General features: G+C 39.9%; 1 protein-coding gene across 1 annotated transcript in view; it reads right to left on the bottom strand.

Moving 5' to 3' along the window:
* Positions 1–436: 436 nt before the first annotated feature.
* The window catches only part of NDNF (neuron derived neurotrophic factor), a 38253-nt gene continuing 11785 nt past the window's right edge, over positions 437–26904 (bottom strand). The window contains exons 2-4 of the mRNA XM_061192021.1: positions 10110–10298; positions 4569–4693; positions 437–2895 (exon numbers count right to left, since the gene is read on the bottom strand). Of these exons, the coding sequence (XP_061048004.1) occupies positions 1502–2895; positions 4569–4693; positions 10110–10297 (1707 nt within the window). The 5' untranslated portion in view covers position 10298 and the 3' untranslated portion in view covers positions 437–1501. The remainder of the gene's footprint in view (positions 2896–4568; positions 4694–10109; positions 10299–26904) is intronic.

Raw genomic sequence — 26904 nt, 5'->3', positions numbered from 1 at the left:
CTTGTAGTTACAGAAACACTTTCTAATTTAGAATCATAGAATTCTACAAAAGACAACGTCTCATGATAGAAGGTATCCTATAATATCATCTTATCCAAATCTATCACCACCTAATTTTATAAATGGGAAAGAGGAACAAGGGGAGGTAACAGATTTTCCTAAAGCCACATAGCCTAGTTGACTGTAAATCCCAGACTCTTCTGAATCCTCCAGTGTTTTCATGACACATCATGTATAGAACCTGTGGAGAATGAAACTATCTAAAACTGCCCTCTGTAAAGAGTTTTTGATAAATGAAGGTTTTTTTTATTATTTGCCTAAATTTTATCTTACACCTAAATTACTTTTTGAAGATTCATGAAAAATCAAAGCTAAAAGTAACAGACTGTTAATGTTACAAAACAGCAGCTTCCATATTTTTCTCATTACTAATTACAGTCCTAATTCGTGGTTGCTTAGTTGCTCCCAGTAGAAATCAAAACAATTATTCTGCTAATATTCAAGCAGCTGGAAAATATTTGGCATATCCCAATTTTGTACTTAAAATAGATGCTTATTTTTAAAATAGAGGTAATATATTTTAGGTTAAGGACGATTTGTTGAATACTTATCGAGCTACAGTATTTTGAGGCTTGTCTTATTCTAAGTCCATTGGTGCGCTCTCAATTCTCACAACAGCTAGCTCCTATTCAATGTCAAAATACAAATTTCAATAACTGTCTCTAAGGCCACAGTAACTTTAGAGAGATGCAGCATGCCTTTTAACTATTAAAAAAAGGGTCAAACCTGGTGCAAAATTACATAAAGGCGCAGTTTGGGGGACAGAATAGAAATTGAATACACCAAGGTAGCTGCTTGGGAAAATTAACAGTATATAATCTAATATCTTTAATTTTATATACATGAATATAATGTATGTCAACTTTGTACATGAGATACATACAGTATTTAAACATTTTACTCAACAGATAAGAATTTACAATAGCAATAGAACTGACTAAAGGGCTGTCCACTTAATATACTTAGATTAGATCCGTACTTTAACAGGAAAAGAATTTAATAGTTTACAATCATAGAAACACTGACATTTAAAACGAGACTTTATAAAATAATTTATATATATCCTAGCATCTATTGAGAGGAATAATTTGCATTTGTGGATGTGTGCAATGAATGGCATATTCAAAATTTTTAGGTGATAAAATAATTTAGAAGCAGTTCATGCAGTGGTCAAAGCAAGGGATGGCAGTTCCTTCAAGATGTCCTTTCTCTTTGACATCAGTGGATATCAGATGCACACTAGGTACCATTGGGGCACACTAGACCAAGTCTCCTCCAACAGTTACTTATATAAACATCAATATACACCAGTTGATATCCTTTCTTCCATAGTACAAGTACAGGTCACAACTTCTCTCAGCTGTGGGAGTAGTCAGTTTATACTTAAAGTGATTTAATGTCTCTCCTGGAGTTCTAAGTGATATATCTCTATACAAGGTAACTAACAGAACTTCCTGGTTTTCACAACTTTACTCTGATACTTCACAGAGTGCCCCCCATGTCCTGTGACATAAACATCCAGCAGGTAAGATTTTCCAGGCTGAAGACCTTTAATTGTTTCTGTGGTCACTGCTTTTTGCAGGTTTTGACTGTGGAAATATTTACAGAGGACCTTCTCTGATTTCTTCCTTGTATCTGGTCCAAGGCATTGGTTTTGCTCTCTTTTCTTCTGGTCTTCACTGTAATTATCATCCACTTCCTTTTTGTAGATGCAAAACTTGTTCCTTTCCTGGGTGCCTAGCCAAGCCACGGTGGCCGAAGAACAGGTACGGAGCTTGTCGAAGGCTTTGATGCGTGTGTCTTCAGGAAGAGAGGGAAATGACTGCTTATTGGGTCTGGTGGTAGCTAGTATTTTCAACATAGCCGCTCCCTTCTTGTTTCCTTTCAGTCGAATGAGATATTTGGCTTTAGGCTTTCCTCTCAGCTGAAACTGCCGAATGCCTTCCACACTCTGAGACAGAAGAAGTTTCCCATCTCTTCTCACTTGGATTTGGACAGCGTCCAGACAAGAGTGAATAAAGAAGGTGACTTTTTGGTGAGACGAGACCGGAGCAAACCGTAGAAACTTTGCCCCCTTCCTTTTAACAAACACATCCGTAACTTTCCCATCTTTCAGCCCAATTGTCTTCTGTTTCGCTTCTTCCTTGGTCCTGGCAAAGGTGCCCACGTAAGCAGTGCTCATGTTGCTGTCGCTGTTGGCCACGAAGACGTCGAAGTAGTACTGCGTGTCGGGTTTCAGATCCGAGACGGTGAAGATGTTCTTGTTTCCCATGCAGATTTTCTGAATGTCGGCCTTGGGCCTCGAGTAGGCATGCCGCCCCAGTTTCGGAGACGGCTTTGTCAGGAAGCTGCGCTCTTTAGCTGAAGCATCCGAAGCAAATCCGAAGTGGGCAAAGTCAAAAGGGCTGAAGTCCAGACCGGGCTTTGGTGCCATCATGAAAGCGTCGTCCGCACTCAGCTTCGCTTCCACTGCGCAGAGACTTTTGAAATTGTGCTCCTTGTTGATGACCACACAGTACTGAATGGGCTGTTTCAGCAAAGAGGCCGTGGGGCTCGGTTTCCAAGCCAAAGTGACCGTGGTGCATCCCAGGGAGGTAACGTCGACTCTTGGGTCGTAAGGTAATTCAGGGTAGGGCTGGTCAGACTCTGGAGTTGTGGTGGCATATACTTTGAAATGTGTGTCTTTCTCTGTTGAAAGAAGCTCCAACTGATATAAACCAGATGGAGAACTAGAAGATATGAAATATTCCACGTCGTTGCCTTTGTAGGAGAATAACTCTGTGCCTTCCACATTAATGATATGCTGCTTCTGCTGATCTAGAGGCTCTGGATCCCCTAAAAGACACAAGAGAAGCACAGCCTACACGTCAGGGCATGTGCTGTGGCTTGCCAACCTTAGCTCGTGTTCTTAAGACAATTTAATTGAGTTTTTCTCAATTATTATAAAAGGAATACATGTTCCCAGTAGAAAACTGGGAGATAGAGAACAAGATTAAAAACAATCACCCATTCATACAAGATCCAGATAATCCTTTATTAATAGTTTGGTCTATTTCTATCCGTCTTCCTTCTACACATGTGTATGCAGTTGGTATTATTTTCTCTTATTTTTCTCTGCAACTTTATAACATTTATTATCATGCATATACGTACCTAGAGAAACCTCCATTTTTCTCACTTAATATCATATCATAAAAATAAAACTGTTGGTTAATTTTTGACCATTATAATAATGCTGTTATATATGTAAGGCTTTTCTGATTTTACATTATTTCTTCAGGATAGATTCCAGCTGGTAGAATTTTTAGGTCAAAGACTGCAAACCTCTTAGAGACTAATCCCTACTGTCAATCTGCTTACCAGAAGGATTCTATCAGTTTGCACTTGGATGGCTAGCCATTTCACTAATTTCACTTTTGTTAGTAGGACTGGACAATCTCATTAAAATATAGAATATAAAGCACCAGTAAGAGGACCTAATTTTCAATGTGTAGAACACGTGCTCAGGAGGAATATAGGGAAAGTACTGAAACTAAAATAATGTTTTCCATTTTTTGTTACTATTAATATCAGATATCACACAGATATCAGTGTTAGAAGACCCAGAGAAGGACTGTGTAGCTAGAGTGGGAATGGATCTTTTCCAGCTGATCACTGCAGGTTGAGAGTGAGGTATGTAGAATCTCATATTCCTAAACCACGCAATTAACACAATCATCATGTGACTATTCATTCTATCTCAGTCTCATCACTTCCCATGTGCCCTTTCAATATTTTCCTAATTACAGTGTTCCCACATCACTGTAAGTATCCAGCTTGCTAACATCCTGTCATGGCACCAATCTCAAGCCTTCACTTTAAGCTAGGATGCCTTTGCCCCTTAAAAGGAGGCAGCATCAACCCAGGGCCTCATACAGACTCTACTCTTTTCTTTGTATCTGTTATTTGCTTTCCATCATCTGCATCTTCTTTAAATGCCTGACCTATTCCTCCTGACTTTCTTCTCATCCTGGACTTTCAGTGGTGCTCAATGCCCCTTTGTTCTCTCTTTGTGGCTACCCTTTATTCCCCGGAGATCAGAGGCTCTTCTCCTTGGGTGCATATTAGATTCACCTGGAGGGGAACTTTTACCATCCCAATGTCCAGACCCCACCCCAGGGCAATTAAATCACAACCTCTGAGGTAGGATGCAGTCGTCAGTAGCATATACAGCCCCCAATGGTGAGTCCAATGGTTAGGCAAGACTGCAAACCACAGCCAGGGAAGCTGATCCTCACCTCTTGCCTTTCCTCACTCCTTCAGACCACACACCTGTCTCTCTCAACCTTTTATTTCACCAAATCACCGCCATCTGATGTCATCCTCCATTTCCCTCATCTCCATCCCCAAATCTCCAGCTCCCCCCATGCATCCATGCTGGTTTTTCTTACTAAGAGAAGGCTGTCCGTCTCATAAGCCTTTCAGCTATCCATCCAGAGGTCTGGGGCCAGATCTGCCGCGCCGCTTACCTGAGCCTTCTCCGCTCGCCTCCTCTGGCAGCTCCTGGAGGCTCAAGGTCCACGCTAGGGGAGCATCGCAGGGAGTCACTGTGACTGACAATGGGGTGTTGTCTTCTTCAACCACAAAGAAATACCTGGGTGAAAGTGGACCACTTCAGACCGAGGTAATTCATCCTAACACTTACAACCAAGATTACTGGGGAAAATCGCTTGGTTTAATTTGTATTCATTTAACAGAAAATCAAACTGGCTATCTGACACAAATCATGATATTTTCAGCAGTAACCGTGGAAGTCCAATAGCCCAAGGTTCTGCGACCAGATTTACCATCGACACAGTCTGAAATAATTGAAAGACATTGAACCAAAACATGGAGTTTGGGTGTTGCTCGAGTTAAGAATCAACACTTACCAGTTTGGGGGTGTTATTTAACACCAGTGCAAAGTAGGTCACAACCAAGAGGAATTTCCAGGTACGTTGCCCTACAGGTACTGCATTTTCCATAAATTTGGCGATAAATTTATAAGTTACCCCAAGGGCACTCTAAAGCACCAACCATTCCAAAAGATCATTTTCACAGCAATGTCCTTCTAAAATGCATGTTGGTCTCTGGCAAAATAACACTGTATTCATGTTTTTACAATCTTGACTTTTGTTCACAGTTTTACTATTCCACATCCTTTTGGAGAGAGGTATCTAATGACCATTTGAGAAATATTTTTAAAAGGCAAAGATAACTGTGTCAGTCAGTGGAAAGACACATTTCTCTATCAATAAGATTTTCTGTTGAATTAATAACCTAGTGATTTTAAAACATTTTAAAAGAACAAAACATTCTCCTCTATGCTTTCCCCTTAGATTTTTAAAATGATGTCTCAAAAGAACTTTTAAGTAGAATAAAAATATTGCCTATGTATAACAATGCTATATAGTCTTACTCTGAATAATTTAGATGATTCCGTTTATCTTTCAAAGCCCATAATCTTGCAAGGGAGGAAACAGTGGTTTCCTCACTGGTTTCATGGCAAAAAATAAGCAAGTTTCACCTCCTAGAGATTGCACCTCCTGGGTACCTCTTTGCCTCTCGATTCTCTCTATATCCACCCCAACACCCTCTCCAAACTGACCACCGTGGCCACCAGCTCCATCAGTCTCCTCTGCAGTTCTTCTCACCTCCCCGACCTCTAACCCATGGGGTGAACCAAGGGCCCGTGCTAGGGCACTCTTTTCTACCCGTGCTCATTCCCTGTGTGATCTCACCCAGGCTCACAGCTTTCACCTCTTCTATTTTAATGACTCCCCAATTTAAATTGTCAGCCTGAACTCTTAGCTAAATTTTAGAGACAACTATCTTCTCGCCATCTTCCTTTAGATGTTACTGAAAATTTCAAACTTAAGATGTCTAATCCAAACTTCTCATTCTCTCGCCAAACCAACTGCTCCTGCAGTCTTCCTCTACTCAGTAAATGACAGCCCTAACCTTCCAGTTGCTCAGGACAAATGTTTTAGAGTCATTCTTGACTTTTTCTTACTCTTCCACTCCACATACACTGAAGCAGCAGTCATTTTTTTTTTGGCTTCATCTTTAAAATATACCGAGTCCATCACTTTGTTCCGCTTTCCCTGTTACCACCAGATCAAGCCACCATTTTTTCTTGTCTGAGCATTGCAACAGCCTTCTGACTGGTCTTGTTTCCACTTTGACCCCCTTAGTTTATTTACCTCCTTCCAGGAGGAGATATCCATGTACACCTAAGTCTGAACACACTCGCTGCAAACCCTCCAGGAGCTTCTTGTCTCATTCAGAACTTGCAATGATTTGCGTCCCCAATCAAATCTCTAAACTTGTCTCCTCTATTCTCTCCCTTCTTTACTCAGCTCCTTGCTCTCTGTGTAATGACTATGGCACACTCTTGCCTCCGGGCCTCTGAACTTGCCATTCCTCCAGCTGAGATGCTCCTCCTCCAGCTGTTGACCTTATGTGCTCAGTCACTGCGTCAACTCTCTTCTCTAGAGTCGGTCACCATCTCGCCATAGACTGACTCTGACCCCTTATGTAAGATATCATCTTCCTACCCGTGAAGCTCTTCTACTCCTCTTCATTTTTCTTCAAAGCACTTATCACTACCTGATGTATTATATATACCTTTGTTTATATTTTATTTTCCCACCTCCCCCAACTAGAATGAAAGCTACAAGAGGGCAGGGCATTTGGTTCATTGATGAAGACTTAGAGACTAAAATAATTATTAATAAATATTTGTTTAATTAATTAATGAATAAGTTTAGCTTTTCACTTCTGAGGAAAAGTCCTTAATTGTTCAGAGAGTCTACAACTTCCCCAGCAGTGGGGCCTCCGCCTACCTCACTGTCATGTCATTATCCCTTTTGCTTTCTGTGCTCGAACCACGTAGGGCTTCTTTGAGCCATATCATGATGTCATATCAAGTGGGATGTTGTTTGCTCTGCCTGAAATACACCCTTAGTCCTTACTAATATTTGTAAATAAATAAATAAATAATTTTTAAATTGAAATATAGTTGATGTACATGCCCTTACTAATATTTAAATGTCACTTCTTCAGGGATGCCTTCTCTTACTGTTCTGTCTCAGGTTCTCTCACATACTCCGAGTGTCCTATACTTTTCACTTTGGGCACCTATTGCAATTTGTGACTATACATTTATATTATTATTCGATTAATGTCATTTTCCCAACAAAGGCCCACTTAGGGTTCATTTTCCACGTCATTTTATTCTCAGCATTTAGCACAGATTTCTGCATGTAGAAGGTACTTGATAAACTCTTCTTAATGAATGCATTACTAAGTGAATAAACAGAACCCAAGAATCATAACACCTACCTTATTCTAGCCTTAGGATACCTACACTTGGTCTGTTTCTACCTGAAGATACTGAATCTGAAAGGAAATATATGTGCTTTCCCCCCTTCACTACTCCAAGATGAATTAGGAGCTGGAGGGTGGAAATAGGGCTGTGGAAGGACAAATAAAGTGAAGACCCTATAAAAGCAAAAAAGCTTGTTTGGAATATAGTAAAGTTAGACAATCATCCAAACAAAATAACTAGATGATTGCACTCTTTACTGTATGGAAATTTTATGGACTTAAGCATCCCTAAAGACAGGTGTCAGATGGTTTAATTTTCAAATTCAGTCAACTTTTGGAGAGTAGAATTTTGTTCCTTTGGCCAGGTTGCATAGGTGATATTAACCACATAAACATGACTGAACCTATGAACATTACAAAGAACTAGGTAAGACAAAATAATTTATTTAGCATCGTGTAATTTTAAAAGTATTCAAAACTTTTTAGTTTTGTTCGTTTTTTGTTTTTATGTGGGTAGCAGAGCTAACCAGTGCTGAAATCAATGTGCATGTTCATCTATTATCTTCTGTTCTCATTTCAATCAAGAAAGTAGTTTATTTCCCAAAGTATGCAACTGTGTGTTAGTAACTTTAATACCGGCCATAAGCAACCAATAACAGAGAAAACAATGCTTGCATTCCACAGGGTAATCATTATACATAGAAAACATCAGAGAGTCCCTCTAAGTCAACATTTTCATATGGAAGCACTTATGATTAGGGATAAAAGACAATCTGAATAAACTTTAACAATTTGACAAACATTTATTGTCTACCATGCACAGTGCACTGGTGGAAGGCAGCTGCAATCAGAGATGATAGGGCACGATCTATGAGCGCCAGGTATTTACTGGCTAGTGAGGGAGATAGAAATGTGATAAATATGCTCCAAATTATAAGGCCAGAGTTGAGGGATAAACACTCCATGAACCATTTAGATTTTGGAATTTATGTATAAACATAAGAATAATTAATGAATTTGTTTTCTTTTGCTATTCTCTGCTTCCAAACTTTATCTGGAATTTCATCTTTAGTTGTAGTATCAACAATGTCTATGTGTGTTCTCCCATCACATATTTTACCCCTAGAAATGACTGTGGCCACAACTCTTTATTTAACTATTGTTAACATTGCATCCAAATGTAGATATCAAAGTCTCCAATCATGATTTGTGGGTGGGAAAAAAACCCAAAAGAATGAACAAAAGAAAGAAATAAAAACAGAAGGAGGAAAGGAGCATGTGTTGTTTTGAAATGTCTTATAATAAAAACATGTTACTTCAAAGGAAAAAAAATGTAATTTTAAGACAGCGCTTAGAACCAAAACTTATTTAATTCTTAAGAGACTGGAAGATCAAAGATAAACCATTTATTTGATTAAGTGAAATGATTACATAATGAGGAATGCTGTATTTTAAAGAACACTGCAAAGCAGTGCACAAGTACATTTGGGAAATCAAAGTAATTTTTAAAGAAAAATTTGGATTCACTCAAAAGTTTCAAGAGACAAAAGAATATGACAAGCAAAATGGTTCGGCATGAATTCAGCTGATATTTAAGACTAATTTGAATCGTTAAAACTGCCTCCTCTACCCTTCCTTGTTTTCACGGACTAAGTCTCTGTAAATACTAAGACATCAAGTTCCTTTAGTGTAATCATCCTTGCATTTTGTGCCTTCACTCTTATGAATGTCATTGAAAGAGTCATAATTATTTTATATATTACTGACAAATCAGTTCCTAATCTATTACATTCATTCAAACAAATAATTTCATTCAGATGGTGCTGAAATGATACCCAAACAATAGGTCACACCCGTCAAAATATGAAAACTGATTATCTACTCTCACACAGACTGACCGGATGGTAACATGTCTGTGCCATTCAGTGGAAGAGGAGCACCACGTTCCATTCTTATTGTCAATTAAAACTGAAGTGACAAGAGAAAGATGACAATAATTTGATACACCTCAATCTTTGGAAAATGGATTATTGATGATATGACATAGTTTTATCCTTTGGAATGCCAAGGTGCCCTAGGTTAAAAGGAGAAACTGTTTTTGAAATATGATAAAGAGAAGTTTGGGTACTGCAAAGTAAGTAACTTTAAATATAATTAGTTTATATGACTGATTGATTGATTTATATGATATGTTGATATATGTAAGTTTTAAAGGCCAAAATACTTAGAAGCATTATGTGAGTTCAATATGTTGATGTTGGAGTGAAGATAAGCGAGAGGCCAGTTTTTATCTCTGTTTTGTTTGATGCTTTCAGAACCAATCATATTGATCAAAGAAATATTATCCTTACAAGCCAATGCAAACCCTTGAAGAATCATATGTGTTCAATTAATTTCATTAATCCTGTAGAGTCATTCTTAGAAATTTCCTACCATCCTGAAGAAAAGAAAATGATCATTGCAAAATGTTAGACATGTAAGGACTTCTCTCTCCACCCAAAAGATCACAATCAGCGAGAATCAAAGAGATGTCTAATGACTAGATGTTGCACTGCCATTTTATTTTCTTACTTAGAGAAAAATAGGCAATGCTATCCAGAGGTTGATTGAAAATTACCTAAACTAAGTCTAAAAGGTCACTTTCTTTTTCACAGACACCCTTTCTGAGCTTATTGATAAAGGAAATACTGCAGGGAGAATACCTTTTAGGTGTGTCTCTAAAGAGATAACTGCTAATTTCAGCTCCATCTGGAATTACTGACGAATCATGAAAAAATGCCTTGTCCCGAATTTGCATCTGAAAGAGCTCCTCATCTCGAGTGGGTAGCTTCTGGGTCCTGGAGCTGAGTGGTAACAGCAGCCACAGCATACACCAGTGGAGAGGCACCATCCTGGGGCAACAAAAAGAATTGCTTACATTAATTTTACAGGCAAAACACTTGGGCAACTTGCGAACTTTCTGAAGGGTTCACACTATTTGGTTTTGACAGAAAGAGCTGTATTATGTATTTTGGATACATGCACATGAGCTTCAAGGCGACTTTCCAGTTCTTTTTTTTTCAAAGTATTTCAACAAGTTGATAATGAATTCACCAGAATTTCAGATATTAAAAAGATTTTGAAACAAAAGGACTCTTGGTGCATTAACTTCCTTGGGTATTCAGAGAGAAAAGGCCCCCCTTCGTTATGGCAGAAGCCAATATGGTCATTGTAGGCATCTCCATACAAATGTCTCAAAGCTTGAACCATAACATAAGTCACAGAGACCCACTGAGAGCCAGAAAATTACCACTACACAGTTACTTTTCTTCTTCCTTAAAATTTGACTAAGGATCATAAAAAGAATTATTCTGCAAATCAGATTTTCATAAATCAGAGATTATAAAGTTTAACTTTCTTATAGGATAAGCAATTTGTCCAAAATCCCGAGGTGAGTTATTTGCCAGTGTCTAATATTACAGATTTACCAGACTCTTCAACACAACACTTATATATAAACTTTTACCATATTAAAAAGTGGGCTTGGATTCCCATTTCAAATCAAGAAAGACCACTGGGGACTTCCCTGGTGGTCCGGTGCTTAAGACTCCGCGCTTCCAATGCAGGGGGTGAGGGTTCCATCCCTGGTCGGGGAACTAAAATCCCACATGCCCTGCGGCACAGCCAAAAAAAAAAAAAAAAGACCATTGGAAAGTTCTATACTTAGGTCATTTGTCTTAACCTCCAGCAGAGTTATATATTTACCACTCCAGTTTTCATTGAGTTACATTTTGACATTTATCACTGACTTTCATAAAAAATCCTATAAGCAATCATGGATCATTCTCTAGGGCACCTTGCTGTAGGGATGTTTTCAAGGACACCATCTTCTACATGTTTCCCTTTCCCAACAGGAAGCCGCAGGTAGGCGAGTTCTTTTCACCTTAAGTGCTAATGAAAGGCTTTGCTTCCTTTGAGAAGCTGGTGCCTGTTTTCCTCACAGAAAAAACTAGGTAAGGAGTTGTTTTCCCTTATCTCTTTGACAACATACATCAGGGAATTCAAGCATTAGGGAAATATAGTGTTTTTACATTGAAGTACTTTAAATAGTGAGAAAGTCAAATGCAAATATTTGCGATAATTTGAAATGAAGAGAATGCCAGTTTTATTTCTAAATAGTCATTGCTATAGCTATGAGGTCACCTCTACTTAAACCATCACTTGACTTTAGTTTTTCTTTGAGTGCTACCAAAAATAGATTCATACAACTGAAAATATTTTTTTGAAGGGAATAAGCTTTTCTTTTTTCTATGAGAGTTGGAGAAGTAATTTTTCCCAGTGAGCTTGCTCAGAAAGTTCCTTTAACTTACTTTTTCAAAATTTGCTTTCTGCCATGTGCTCTGCAATTTTCCATATAAATATCTGCAGTAATTAGGAGTTACTATGTGCAAAACACGGTGCTAAGTTGCATTTAATATTCACAGTAACCTTGTGAAGTAGGTGCTATTCTTATATAAGTATAAACCTCCTTTAACATAAGCAGAGAAAGGATATAAACCCAAGTGAATCTGACTGCAGAGCCCAAACATTTATTTCCCATCCTTGTTTCTCAATTGTATTGCCATTGAATGAGAATTTGACTGAGAGCTAAGAAACTTGACTTTTTAGTTTCAGCTCCTAACTAGAAATGTAATCTTAGGCAATTCACTTAAAATTCTGGACCTCAATTTTATGACGGGTTTGGATGGATGACCTCTAAACTCTGAAAACAAATGATGATTCTGAGACTGAACACTAAAATCTTCTTCCCAAATAGCTAGCAGTTTAGGAATAAGACCAGGCCTCTTTGAGTTTCATTGAATAACCTGTCCCTCAGATATCCAGGTGATTGTCAAAGTGGAATCCAAGGAAAGTTGGGGATATAAACAAGAGCTCATGGGAGTTACTAACAGCAAACAAAGGTTATATCTACAAAAGATGGCTGGGGGGATCAAAAATCAAAGCTCAGTGAACCTATTCAAAACAAATAGGGGGTGCTTCCCTGGTGGCGCAGTGGTTAGGAATCCGCCTGCCAGTAAAGGGGTCATGGTTCGATCCCTGGTCCGGGAAGATCCCACATGCCGTGGAGCAACTAAGCCCGTGGGCCACAGCTGCTGAGCCTGTGCTGTAGAGCCCGCGAGCCACAACTACTGAAGCCCGCGCTCTGCAGCGGGAGAGGCCACCGCAGTGAGGGGCCCGCGCGCCGCAACGAAGAGTAGCCCCCACTCACTCACCACAACTAGAGAAAGCCTGTGCGCAGCAGAGAGGACCCAACACAGCCAAAAATAAAATAAATAAATAAATGTATAAAAAAACAAATAGGGACATGGTGGAGTAAACTGAATGGGACCTCCACTCACGACCCTCAGTCCCTCTCCTCTGATGCCCTTCATCCTGTAGCTAACAGAAACGGAAAATCTGAATAGAATTTGATATGCCACCCCTATAAAGAAATACTTATTATTTCAGCATAATAAAACACATTCAGTTTACTTAGTAGTAGCATCTCTGAAAGTTTGCCTCCTGAGAGCAGAAGACGCCAGATAATAAAATATGTCTCTTCAGAAATGGTTAGAATTTGGCTTTCCATATTTATTAGGAACTTAGAGCAAACATGCCATGGCAGCACTTGAGTGTGAGATACTTGGGTGTATTTGCCCTAGAACCACTCGAGGGCAGCCTTCTCTCATTAGCCCCGTATTTGCCCTCAAAGCTGTCAATTGCACAGTACCACTGCACAGCTGAACAGGACAAGCTGCCCAATGCCCCTGGGTATTTGGGATATTTAGGTCAGCCCCAGAGTTAGAGAGCTAGCAAGTTATGACTGGTGGGAATTTTCCCAGCATCCTCAGCTGCCTGTGGGAGGAACTTTCTCTTTATTAAATCAGCTAATAATAAGAGATGAATTTTGAGTTAATAACAATATTAATAAATTTGTTGTGTATGTGCTGCATGCCGGGCACCCTTCTAAGTGCTTCATATCTATTATCTCATGAATGCCAGCAACAAGCCTATGATGTAGGCCCTATTATTTATCTCATCTCATCTCAAAAATGATCAAACTGAGGCTTGGACACGTAAGAACACATAGTGAATACAATATGATGTAAGAAATATAAACTATCAGGAGTGAATACAGTATGATATGAGAAATATAAACTATCAGGAGTGAATACAGTACGATATGAGAAATATAAACTATCAGGAGTGTGGTAAATATGATTATTATATATTCCCCCACGTCAGCTACTTAGCTATGTAATATTTAGTAAAGTGAACAACTTCAGATGATAGGATTATGCAGAGTTAAGTGTTAAAAAGACAATTCTCCATGGGTTTCTGTGCTTGTTTGTGCATATGTGGGGAGAAGAAGAACTGACTGCCTTTGTTCCAGATTATCTTTTCAAGGATGTTTGTATAGTAAACAGCCTTGGAAGATAAAGCTTGGAAGATAAAGCAGGCATGATTACTACCCATTATAAAAATCTGGGTTCCCTAAGCTCAGGGCTGCTCTCTTATAATAAACCCCACTATATGGGCTGATGCCATCAGGCCCTCTTTGCATCATCCTACGAGAATTGGGGGGGGGGGTCAGGCAGTGGGAGAAAATGCTGCTGCTGTGGATCTGTGGCTTCTGCTATTGTTCTGTGTAATAAAGTCCTTTGTCTCTGACCCAGGAGTCTCATGCCATCTAGCATCCATGAAACTACGGCAGGCTAACTTGTTAGCTTGCAAGGAGGGTAAAATCTCATACTCTTCACAGTTATTGACACTAAGATTTTACTTGTTAAATTATTTTACTGGCTTATTGACTTTACTGGCTCAGGTAGACATTTTTATTTAGATAATCACCAACAGGGAATAGACTAAACTATCTTTTGCTTTCTTTAAAAAAAAAAAATCATATATCCTCAGCTAAAATTCTATCAGGTCACACTTTCTGTTTCTGAAACAATTTTAGCCATTTAAATTGCCACATCAACTATGGACAAAACAGATACTTTTCAGAAAAGTGTTTAAAATTAGTATGATCCCTTTTCTTTTTACTGTATCTACAGGAGAAGCTGGGTGTTAACTGAACTTATTGTGGTAACCATCTCACAACGTATGTAAATCAAACCATCAGGACGTATGCCTTAAACTTATACAGTGATGTATGCCAATTATTTTTCAATAAAACTGGAAAAAATTAATATGATTGCCCAAACACAGGACTTTATATTCTATAGGAGTATTGTTTTCAAAATGTTATCTAATAACATTCATGTATTGCTGGGGAAAAACATACTCAGTTTTTAGGGAAACCTAATAATTTGTTCAATTTGATCAGGTTACAGGCAGCATTTTTTTAACAAGATGTACTTAAAAGAAGCATTGAATATAGCTAATCAAAAAACTATTATGCAGACATATTGTGCATGTTTTCACAATTTATATTCACTTATTCAAATTTAAAGCTTTATGTAAGTATTGTTTAAAGGATGGAATTTTACAGATTTTTTTCCCTACCAAAAAACATGTTCTCTCTTAGACATTCAGCTTAAGAATTAGTCACTTTTAAATAAACAACTGAAAATACATTCTGCTTAAGAATAAGCCTTGGGTAATCCAGTCTATAAGAACAGACTTTTCTTCTAAGATTACAAAAGTGCCCTCTAATGGCATAACTTTTCCTCTCATTTCTTTTTGTTACTTCTAGGTATCTAGAGCTTATCTAGGTTTAAAATTTAAAGTAAATAACATTTCTTAGACTTTCTCATTCAGCATTATTACTTCTGTCATGGGCATCTTGTGGATAACCTAGGAAATGTGTCTGCACAGCAAGAAATCTTGCTATCTTTCAACAGTCAAGGGTCTAGTTCCAACAGAAGTAGAAAGTTGCTAGGATGGTCCCAAATATTTTTATTTTGCTAGGCAGATCAATCAACTTGGTTGCACAATGATTTTCAGCCCAGAAAAACTAGGTGGTGTTATCCTATTACTGAGAAGATTGACTTTGACTGTTTCGATTGAAAAGTTCTGGTGAATCATGTTCATAGATGCTAATCTAAAACTCTGAGATTGTTCATATTGTCAGAGGCCTTCCCCATATTTGAACATTCCTTCCCATCCTACCAAAACTGAAGTGAGAAAAGAAAAATGACCTAATGATTTGATATACCTCAAACTTTAATCTAGATTATTGGTAATCTAGATTATCGGAGATATGAGGTAGTTTTATCCTTTGGAATGCCAATGTGTCCTAGATTAAAAGGAGAAATTGTTTTGAAATATAATTGTCCAATGAGATTAACAATGTATTCTATACCTGGAAAGGTAGAGAGAGGTTTGGGCACTGAAAAGTAAATAACTTTAAATATTATTAAAGTTTATTAGTTTAACTAATAAACTAAACTATTATTAGTTTAGACTACACACACACACACACACACACACACAGATATTTAAATTCAAGTTATTTAGACACACTGTATGGATCCAATTATGATGTTAAAGGTACATGAGCAATGGTTCTAAAAGAACCTTTTATATATACAATTTTATTTTTATATTTGCTGCCCCCTCTCTGGCGAGCGAGTGAACACTACAGCTCCAGGAGGGTGGAGGGGGGGCTGCTTTTGAATGTTTGAGGACTGTGATGACTGGAGCTGCTTCTCCCATTCGTCTCCTTCCCTGCTGGGCTCTCTGCTGCCCTACCCCACAGAGAGAACGTGGAGGAGTGTGGACCGCAGTGGGTGAATTGAAGACCAGTTTTAAACAAAATGCCAATGTAGAGATATAAAGCATTTGTATTGTCCCAAAATGGGTAGGGAGTAGAGCAGCTAATGGGTAACTGAAAACACATAAATAATTCTAAGACTTTATTTTCAGCATTAACTTGACCTTTTTTTAAAAAAATTTATTTGTTTAATTTATTTTTATTTTTGGCTGTGTTGGGTCTTCATTGCTGCGCGTGGGCTTTCTCTAGTTGCGGCGAGCGGGGGCTACTCTTCATTGTAGTGCACGGGCTTCTCATTGCGGTGGCTTCTCTTGTTGCGGAGCACGGGCTCTAGGTGCACGGGCTTCAGTAGCTGTGGCACTTGGGCTCAGTAGTTGTGGCTCACGGGCTTAGTTGCTCTGCAGCACGTGGGATCTTCCCGGACCAGTGCTCGAACCCGTGTCCCCTGCATTGGCAGGTGGATTCTTAACCACTGCGCCACTAGGGAAGCCCAAACTTTTTATTCTACATGGCTTTTAAACAGTCAAACTGACCTGGAACATTCTTTTCCCACAAACCTGTGGAAACGCTTGAGAATTGTAAAATGGTCAAATGGTAAGCAAGAAAAAAAATTAAAGGGGCCTGGAATAATTTATCAGTGTACCAACTAACCACCCAGGATGACCTCTATCACCACAAAAAAACCACAATAGGCCTAAAAGCAAATAAAACTTTCCCCAGGGAGTCAGCAGCAGCTCTACTACCGTCATTTTGCAAAATTTATCTTCAGTTACATAGTCAACTTATCATCTTGGTTAATCCACTGATTCACTTAGTGAAAATAAAAATTTATTATTTGAAACTGTGTAAACAATGATAGTAAGTAAATAAATCTGGTTAATTTTTTTTTACTTTGAAATATGTATTAAATGAATTTAACCACAAATCCTAATTGAGAATCTTGTCTTAAGTGTAGGGAATATTTCAAACCATTAAAATGCTTGCCTTTAATATTTATAGACTGCTGTTTAGTTACATTATTTCACTAATCTAAGAAATTTTCAAGGCTGGTAAATAAAACGTTCTTTATGGTTTTCATGGAACTTCCAAGGCTCTCTGAATAGAAGATGTCATATAAATTAAGGCATTGCAACCTTTCTCAGTTCTGTAGGTTCCTCAGAACAGCAGCCAACAGCTCTACCTACCTGTGAGTAATATGATCAAAGCAAATTCCTCCATCCCTTTACCACCAACCACCAAGATCCTGCAAATTCCTTGTAGGACATGTGAACGTATTTGTAAAAAGTGTCATCAAGCTCCTATAGACATTACATGGTATAAAACTTAATAAGATCAGATTCATCAGGATAAACAGGCCACACATAGCATACAATTAAAAAGAAAATTCATAGAGTCATTAAGATGCACTTAAAAACTATCCAATGCGCCCAATCATGTGTAGGCCACAAACATGAAATAAACTTACAATGACCAGAAAGAAGGATGGGGCATTCTTGAGAATGCTTGAGAATGAATTTACTTGAGACAAATGCATCTGGAATAAATAAAATCTAATGTTTAATTACAGAGAGTGGAAAGTGCATTATTATAATTTAATGAGGATAATTTCAAGGAATGGTCTGCCCCAGAGATTTCTGTTATTTTCTTTTCCTTTTTAAGTGCAAATATTTAGTCTTTTAACTTCTATTTTTAAACTCAAGGGCATTTGTTTTTGTTTGAATCATCCATGCCACATCTGATAATAAATCTGGAGCATCTGATCTAGCTGTAAAGAAAAAAAAAAAATGTAGCCTTGGTCAGGGGGATGGCCCCCGTGCCTGCCAGGACGTGATCTGTGAGCAAGGAGACAGGTGGGGGGGGCGTGGGGTCTGTCTGTGCACTTGACGCAGTAGAATGCCCAGCCTGGACCTATAGATTCCCTCAAGGCAGAAGAAAATGAAAAAAGCTGGATTCCCAGAAGTCGTTTTGTTCTGCCGTCTTCTGCAAACGGTGAAAATGTTAACTGAAATTAGTTGGTTCTTCCTATAAATATACAAATAGCCTCTACTATGGTTGCAAATTTGAGAGAAATAGAGCATTCTGTGGTTTGGTATGTTTCCATAGTTGAAAAGGGTGAAAGAAGCAGGTAGAAGTCAAGAGCTTCTGGTCTGCGCTAAGGAGTGGTTTCCTGCCCGTGCTGGGTGAGCTGCAATATTTCTAACGCCTGTAGCCCAACAGAGCAGAGCCAGCATTGGGCACAGAACACATAGGCTAAAGCTCTCTGAATGCAGGCTGTCATTGCAGAGTGGAATGATTATTAAGGGTTTTAGAGTTCATTATGTCAATAATCTATGGATTAGGGACCTTCACAGGCATTTCAGCTGCAATGATTCCAACCTCCTCTACTACTTCTCTAAATGATTGCCAACTTTCATTCTGGAAGGAAATTAAATTAGTATGAAAAAGCAATGTAAAATTAAAACATGCCAAAGATCTGAATAAAGTTTCCATTCTGTCATCCCCTTCCCTCTGATCCTCATGGTGTGCAGTTCACAGCAGGGCCAAGGCTAGGGCACTCTAATTTTAAAAGATGGCCAAGGCTATATAATAAGAACAGCTTGAAAGAGGATAAGGTTTTAAAGGAAGTGACCCTGTATTCCTACCATAATTAATGCCAATGGAAAGAATAATGAACAATAGAAATGGCCAAAATAAATGTACTACAGATAGAGAGTAGTCTTTGATTCAGGAAGCCAGACTCATTTTACTAAAGGAAGGGGTAGATCTCCTAAAATGCATCTGTTAGTTAGGTGATTCGAAGATACGATAAATTCAAAAGCAATTTAGAAGATAATGCAAAATAAAGCTGGAACAAGATACTGAATATCCCCCTCCTATCCAAATTTCCTCTGTAGGTGCAACTGAGATACCTGGGCTCATTTCCACTGTCTTAGGAGAAGCTAATGATTCCTGGAATAATGAAAGCCCCTAAGGGAGGAGGAATATGCTCGGTTGCTTTTCTTACTTTAGTTTGGCAACTAAGCCTTATTTCCTGTTGATCTGCAACAAAATGGAAATGACTTCCTGTGCAATGTTCTCCAAAGCAGTTAATAAACAACACACGCCATCCTCAACAGAAACCTAGCTAAGATGGAACATGGCAATGTACCAGCAGCATCTAACAGCAGCACATATCAGCCTCAAAAGTGAATTGTCATGGTCAGCAGAGTCCCTGCTGTGTGAAACACGCTAAAAATACACTGAGAGTACAACAATATTGAATACACATCCATACCGTCCCACTGTTTACCATCGAGTCGAGCGGACATTAATCATGCATAAAAGTGCCCTCCAATGTAAGCTAACACATACCAAGAGGAAAAGGGTAGCTGAGATAATAAGTGCTTAACAGAGTTGGAGTGAAGAATCACCAAGAGCTGGTGAGGGCAGAATGGGACTCAGAGTGAAAGTAGGATGAAGGGAGAAGAATGAACTAGATTTGGGGAAGGGAGATGGAGGTGGGGAGGTCAGGGAGTTGAGGCAGAGAAGTAGAACTGCATCAGTAAACAAATGTCAATTGAGCCCCCTCCATGTGCTGGACACAGAACGGTGTGCCAGTAACACAAGACATCCTCTCCTCTTGAGGTATTTATGGTCTAGTAAGAAGTAAGGAAGGAAATATTCTTAGGCAGAGGTAAAGAGAGATCAGCAGGGAACTGCATTCTGAAGAGGGTCCTTAAAATTTCACATCATGTCCCTAAGATCACAGAGAAAGACTCCAGAGGCAAGGACAAATATTTCCTCAAGACAAGCTACTTTTTCGAAGATCACTGTTCTTTTCCACACAAAGTCTCCCGCCACCCCCAAGGTCAAGAAGCATGGTTCAGTGGAAAAATCACAGACTGAGAGTCAAGACGCTTCCACTGTAGGCAGGAGAACTATTCATGTTGATGGCTTGTTGGCCCAGGTGTTCTCCAGGGTACCCTGTAGCTGTGAGCCCCTGAGTCTAGGGTTAGTTCAGCCTGTCTCTTACAAAAGCTGGTAGCACAGGGCAAAAACTAAGTTCCTCAAGGACACAATGCAACTTGGGTTCCTCTGTATCTAATTCTAAGATAAGAAATAACAGGTTTAGGACAGAAGTAAAGAAAAATCAACCTACCTTTATGGAAACATGTACATCCATTTCATGTATTGAATGGTTACTGTTGTAGGTTAACCTTGAGAAAGGGTTTCCACAACCATGGTAACACCACAGAAGAATATTAATGTGAAATTCTACTGGCAAGTAAACCCAATTCTACTTTCTTGGAAATAATCATTAAAACACTGGAGGTGAGTTGTTGTAGACCTCCTGGAGGTTGGGACTATAGTATATCAATTATAGATTTGATATTTTTACAGTTATTTTATTCAAGAAGGGAACTTTTCAGTAAGATACTCCATAGATTTCTTAGGATACCAAAAACTAAATATGGTCAAAAGAGCTAAAAATCAAGAGAATAAGAATTTTCCAAGCACTGACTCCATATTCTAAACTGAACTGCGTGATATAAGGGCTCAAAAGAAATATCCTAGGAATTTATAATCTACTCATAAAGACAAAGGTTACACAACCCAGACACCAGAGTCCAATCATGTCCGTATCACTCATTCACTATTTTGTTACTTAACATATATGTAATGAGTCCTTGCTACATGCAAGGCCCTCTTCTGGGGACAGGGATGATCTCATGAATCCATGTTCTCATGGGGGTGATAGCAAGACACAGATGCATAAGTAAGAAAGCACTATTGGCTGGTAGTCATTGCTATGCAGAGAATTAAAAGAAGCCTGTGTGAAAGATAGTGTGGTGAGGGCCACTCTAGATGGTATATTTAGAGAAGATTTCTTGGAGAAAATGACATTTACTCTGAGATATGAAGGAAAGGAAGCAGTGAAACAAATGGCAGGGAAAAGAGCATTCCTGCAGAGAAACAGCAGGTGCAAAGGCCCTGAGTTGGCAGTAGGCCTGGGGTACTACGGAGAGGAAAGGCTATCAGTGTGGAACAGAGTGGGTGAAGGGGAGAGTGGAGGTCAAAGGGCAGATCACACACAGCCGTGCAAACCATATGAAGGAGTTAGGATTCTATCCTGAGTGTGATGGAAAGCCCTTTAAGCAGGCCAGGACCATGATCTGGTCCATGGTTTTTCGGTGTAACTCTGTCTACTGTGTAGAAAATGGATTTTAGGGAAGGGATCATTGTCAAAGCAAAAACCAAGCTCATCTCTGTAAAAGCAAGAAGATCAGATGAAGGCAAGGCTACTACAGTTGTCCACGGTAGACATGCTGATGGCTTAAAGCTCGTGGCAGAGATGGACAGTAGTGAAGAGATTGGGAATATGTTTTACAGGCAGGGTCACCAGAACGTGCAGGTGAGTTGGAGGTAAGAAGTGAGGAAAAGAGAGGAATCAAAGATAACACCTTGATTATAGGAACACAGGTACAATAAAACAACAAAACATAAGTAATGAAGAGATGGAAGAAAACAGAGGGAAATGAGATTAGTCAAGCAGAATTTCCAGCTGGCATCAAATAATTTTTGAGTTGCTGGCCATCTTGATGCAGTTTTTCAAAGCTAATTCTTATACCGGATAAAGTATTAGAAAAGAGGAGAAAAGAGGAAAGGTGTTCTCTTCGTGTTATGAGAAACATAAAGGCGCGCAGGCCAAGGTGGGAAGTAGCAGGAGTTCAGTTGTCAGGGTGGGAAATGGGATCTGCTGGATACAGGGAAGGTGGTGAGACATACTGGGGAAAGGCAACACACACACACACACACACACACACCAGTAGTTGCTTCAAAGGAAAGGATGCATGAGGTCAACTAATTTGTCAAAAGTTCTGGTAAGGGGTTGTTTGTGGTAAGTGAGCAGGAAACTAAGAGAGACAGATACAGAAGTTATGAAGAAAATTTGACAAGAAACCACTGCCATTTGGCATATATGATCAGACCCCTTTATAAGCTATGTCCCAATGGAGAGGCTAGATAAAACTTACGAACTTTCTGATGAACCCACACCTGCCAAATGTCACATAGTGGAGGCTACCAGGCATTTTTCTGGCGAACAGCACCACGAGAGGAATCCCAAGACAGGGGGATAATATGAGTTGGAGGTTGACTACACAGGCGTGGGCAAGGGAGAGGCAGGCCGTGAGCGCACCAACAGGCAGGAAAAAGCAGCAGAGAAAGCAAAGATGTGACCTCGGCAGGGTCATTAGGACAGACGCCAAGCTCCGAAAGATAAGAGTCTAAGGGAGAAAAATTAGCAATCATTTCAGATATTTTGTAATACACAAATTAAGTGTTCACTAAATATTGATTGACCGATGGGCCAAACTGAATAATCACTACATCTTCTGAAATGAGATCATTACTGGTTTTGTGTGTTAGTGACAGCAAGGATAAAACTAAAAGACAAAAGCAAAATACTGTAGCAGGAACAAAAGATTCTAAAAAGTGATCAATCTCTTCACTCATCCATCAGCAACAACCTTGACTATTTATGTCCTTTCCATCTATCTCAGGGCAGACATACTACCTTCTCAAAGGAACTTCAAAATCTAAAAGGCTTTTTTAGTTCTATTCACCCTACTAACAAAATCAGGTACTTAAATTACTCAAGTTCAAAGATATTCCTGTTCTCAGGACAAATCTGGTTTTAAAACTTGCTTTGGGGGCTTCCTTGGTGGCACAGTGGTTAAGAATCCGCCTGCCAATGCAGGGGACACGGGTTCGAGCCCTAGTCCGGGAAGATCCCACATGCTGCGGAGCAACTAAGCCCATGAGCCACAACTACAGAGCCTGCGCTCTAGAGCCCACGAGCCACAACTACTGAGCCCACACGCCGCAACTACTGAAGCCCACACGCCTAGAGCCTGTGCTCCGCAACAAGAGAAGCCCGCATGCCACAATGATGAGTAGCCTCCGCTCACCGCAACTAGAGAAAGCCCGCGCGCTGCAACAAAGACCCAACGCAGCCAAAAATAAATAAATAAAATAAATAAATTAAAAAAAAAAAAACTTGCTTTGGTAATTCTGCCAGCTATGTCTGCTGAACACATGGGCTGCATCTTCCATAAGTTTTGATCAAAGAAATGTTTAATAACCAAGCTTCTAGTGATGTAATAAAAAGCGATACTCATCCACAAGGCAATGACAACAGAAACTTTTTTTAGGACAGCAAGCATGATGGAATTGCAGATCTCATTGGCTGATTCAACAAACAGTTTTGGGCACTTACTCTGTACCAGGCACTGCTTGAGATCTAGAAATACAGTAGTGACCAAGATGTGTGCACGAGGTTCTCATGTTTGCCAAGCTTACACTTCGGCGGGTAAGGGAGAGATGATGGATAAGTAAATAACTACACATACTGATTCCAGAGAACAGTAGCACTATGACGAAAGTGAAACCGGTGACGAGGCTGGAGGGGAGCCACAGAGAGGGCCGAGCTGGGGGGACAGAGCGATTCTAGGCTGAGTGGTCAGGGAAGACCTCTCGGAGGAAGTGACATTTCAGCAGGGGCTTGAATGGAGAAAATAAGCCATGGCGAGACACAGAATGTTGGGACTAGAAGGGACCTTTTACAGATGAGGAAACTGAGGAAGACAGAGGGGAAGGACCTATTTCATCTCCTGGGCTTCACACCCGGGAATCTGCCTCACCGGTGCATTAACTGCGACCCTTAGCAACCAAGAGGCTTTGCCTCCACACTGGCAAGCCTTGGGGACCAGAAGACAGGCACTGAGGCCCGTGACAATCACATCAGGTGGGGGACAACTGGCCAATGTTAAACCCAGGGGGTGCGAGGAAGGGTGACACCAAATATTTTTAAGGCCCCTTAGCAGATAAAAGAGGGATTAGAAGCCCTCTGGCTAGGCCAGCAAGTCCCAGTGGTTGCCATGGCATTAGAGGGAAGGAGACTGGGACTCAGTAAAATAAGGATTTCTCTGATAAAGCCATTAAACTGAAGGGCGCAGGCACAGTTTAAAAAGTAGGAGGTGTTCTGACAGAGGAAGGATGCTGCCTGACTTTCCCCAGGGAGATTCTTAATAGGATTGCAGCAGTGTGGTGTTTACTTAGATGGTTTGTTATCTGAGCTCTCTCTGTACACTGTCAGTAAATGAGCTAGTGTTTATTAAGTGCCTATTGTAAGTTCCCTGGGGACATCAGAGGCGGATAAGGCAGAATCACAGCCCTCCGGTGAAACCAGAGACTTTGATTCTTCTGTACTTGATCTCACTTGAATTATAGCTATTTTTATATTTTTTCTTGTCCCTAAAAAAAAGCTCTTCACGAGGCTTACATAACATGAGTTTACTCAAGAAAGTGCCCCTTAGACAAAGATTACTTTTTTACTCTTTAGATCCCCTGCATAGACTTTTTTAGTTCTTGCACAAAATAGGCACTAAATAAATATTTGCTTAATTATACTGTTTTCAAGAAGCTTATAGGAAAGAGTAAGGTAATCAGAAATGTCTCACATCAGAAAAATCCCTAAATGTTCTGAACTGTGCAAGGCAGTTGGGGGTGTTTATTGGCCAAACCCTCAAGGCTGATTGCTAGCTCCAGACCCATTTTCCTTCCTTTCCCAGGCATCTAACCCTCAACGGTGTGGAGCGTCTCAGGGTTGGCCTCGCCAAGCCAGGCTCAGGAGTCAGGCTCGAATCTGAATCTGGGTTCCTTCCTCTGTCGGGACCCCTGCGTACCACTGCCACCGTGGGCAGATGAAGTAAGCGGGAACTGCTCTGAGCCTTGGTTTCCATGTTTGTTGTCTGAAATGGCACAGTAGCTCCTGGTGAGGCTGCTGAAGGGCTACCTTGAAATCAGTGCACGTTAGTATTACCTCAGCAGCCCGGTCCTGCCAGCTGCTAAACTAGAACCTCAACGTTATCTGATTTTTTTGATCCCCGTGTCCCATTACCCGTCAAGTCCTGACAATCTCCCTGCTGCATCTTCTCTCAAAGTTGCTCTCTCTTCTCTATCCAAATGGCCAACGCCTCAAATTGTCCACTTACTGCATCTCCCCTGACTGTTCTCACACTCATTTCCTGCATCTTTGCTCAATCGTTCCGCACAGCACTGTACTGTCCCCTTTATAAATGGAATCTGTTTCACTCTTCTGCTTAAAAAAAAAAAGTCAGAGGCTTCCCATGAAGTACAGAATGAAGGTCATGCATGTGAGGTCCTTTAGGTCCCTCCTCACTCTACAAACTCACTTCCTACAACTTCCCCGCACGCTGCTCACATCCCCAGCACACGGAGGAGCTGCCACCTCCTTTGCCAGGATGCCACTGCCCCCTCTCTGGTGGCAAAGTCCCACTCATTCTTCAAGACTCCAGCATCTACAGCCACAGAGAAAATTTAGTTGTGCACTAAATGTTCCATGCTCATACTTCTATTGCAAACCATTCTGAATTCTTTGTACATAATCTTGAGACCCCCCCCACCACCACCCAGGGTGGCAAGGACACATGCTCTCTCTCTACAACAGTGATATGCTGATCACGGAACCCAGCCCCTAGCAGATGCCCATGATGTTTCGTGAGTGTGTAACGAGTAAAGGGAAATGAAAATAATAAAATTGACTGTTGTTGCTGATTTATGGAATCTGCTTCACAAGAGATAATACAAGCTAAATAGGAAATAAGTTACGGATGCTTTTGACAATTTTATGGGCACTAAACTTATAATAGTTACTGTGTGAAACCTAAAAAGTTGGGAAGAATATCTTTAATCTTTTGAGGTGGACATCACAGACATCTGCTGGTGTGGCTGCCACAGACAGATGGTGTGTGCTAGGCAGTGCAGGGACTTCATATAAGGATGCATTTCTTTTGTCCTTAAGAACACAAGAATGTCCTGGTAAGAATAACATAGCGCATTACTCAGGAGGGCCTCTGTTTTCTGTATACATGTAAAATATGTTTGGTTGGGATACATTCTGATCAGAGAATAGGAGTGGTACAGACTAGTGCTTCTCAAACCTCATTATGCACACAAATCACCCAGCCTCCCTGGTAAAATGCAGATCCTGATTCCAAAGGTCTGGGGTGGGCCCTGAGACTCATCCTTTCCAACAAGCTCCCTGGAGATGCAGGTGCTGATAGTTCAGGGACCGTACTTTGAGTAGCTCTGACTCTTCCAATCCTATTATCCGGTAAGAGCAGCACTATGGTTTTCATCTCCAAGATTTTCATTGTTTGAACTTTCTGATTTCTAATTTTCATTCATTACCAAAGTTTAACATTTTAAACATCTATTTAGGGAGAAGCATGGGTGAAATAGAGGTTGTCCACATCCTCTCTTCCTCTTACCTCGAGAACTATTATTATATCCACACAATTTCACAGCTTTCTCTTTACCTCCTTTAAATTAAAAAAAAGAATGACAGGCAGGTTTATTCCCTTTGGGGAATATGTCTAGGTTTATCTTAAAGCCCAATAATGGACTAGTGGACCATTTACCATTTGGGAAATTGTGAGAAGATTCAAAGTTATACCAAAGTTTCTAATTTGTTCATATAGTGATACATACTGGAGTTGGCAAATACAGTCTTAGTAAATAAATGCTATCAAGAAGAAATTATTTATTATTACCATAGAATAATAAATACCATAGACTAGGAAGGGGCGTGGTTCCATGGACCCAATCCCATATTTTCCCAAATATCTGATGGTCCTGAAGCTTTAATCCTTCCTCTCCCCTGGCAGTTGTTTTGATATGACAGCATTAAAGCCTGT

The sequence above is a fragment of the Eubalaena glacialis genome, chromosome 5 (assembly GCF_028564815.1).
Source record: "Eubalaena glacialis isolate mEubGla1 chromosome 5, mEubGla1.1.hap2.+ XY, whole genome shotgun sequence".
NCBI lineage: Eukaryota > Metazoa > Chordata > Mammalia > Artiodactyla > Balaenidae > Eubalaena > Eubalaena glacialis.
Note: the sequence above shows the minus strand (reverse complement) of the source record. Positions and strands in the feature narration are given on the sequence as shown.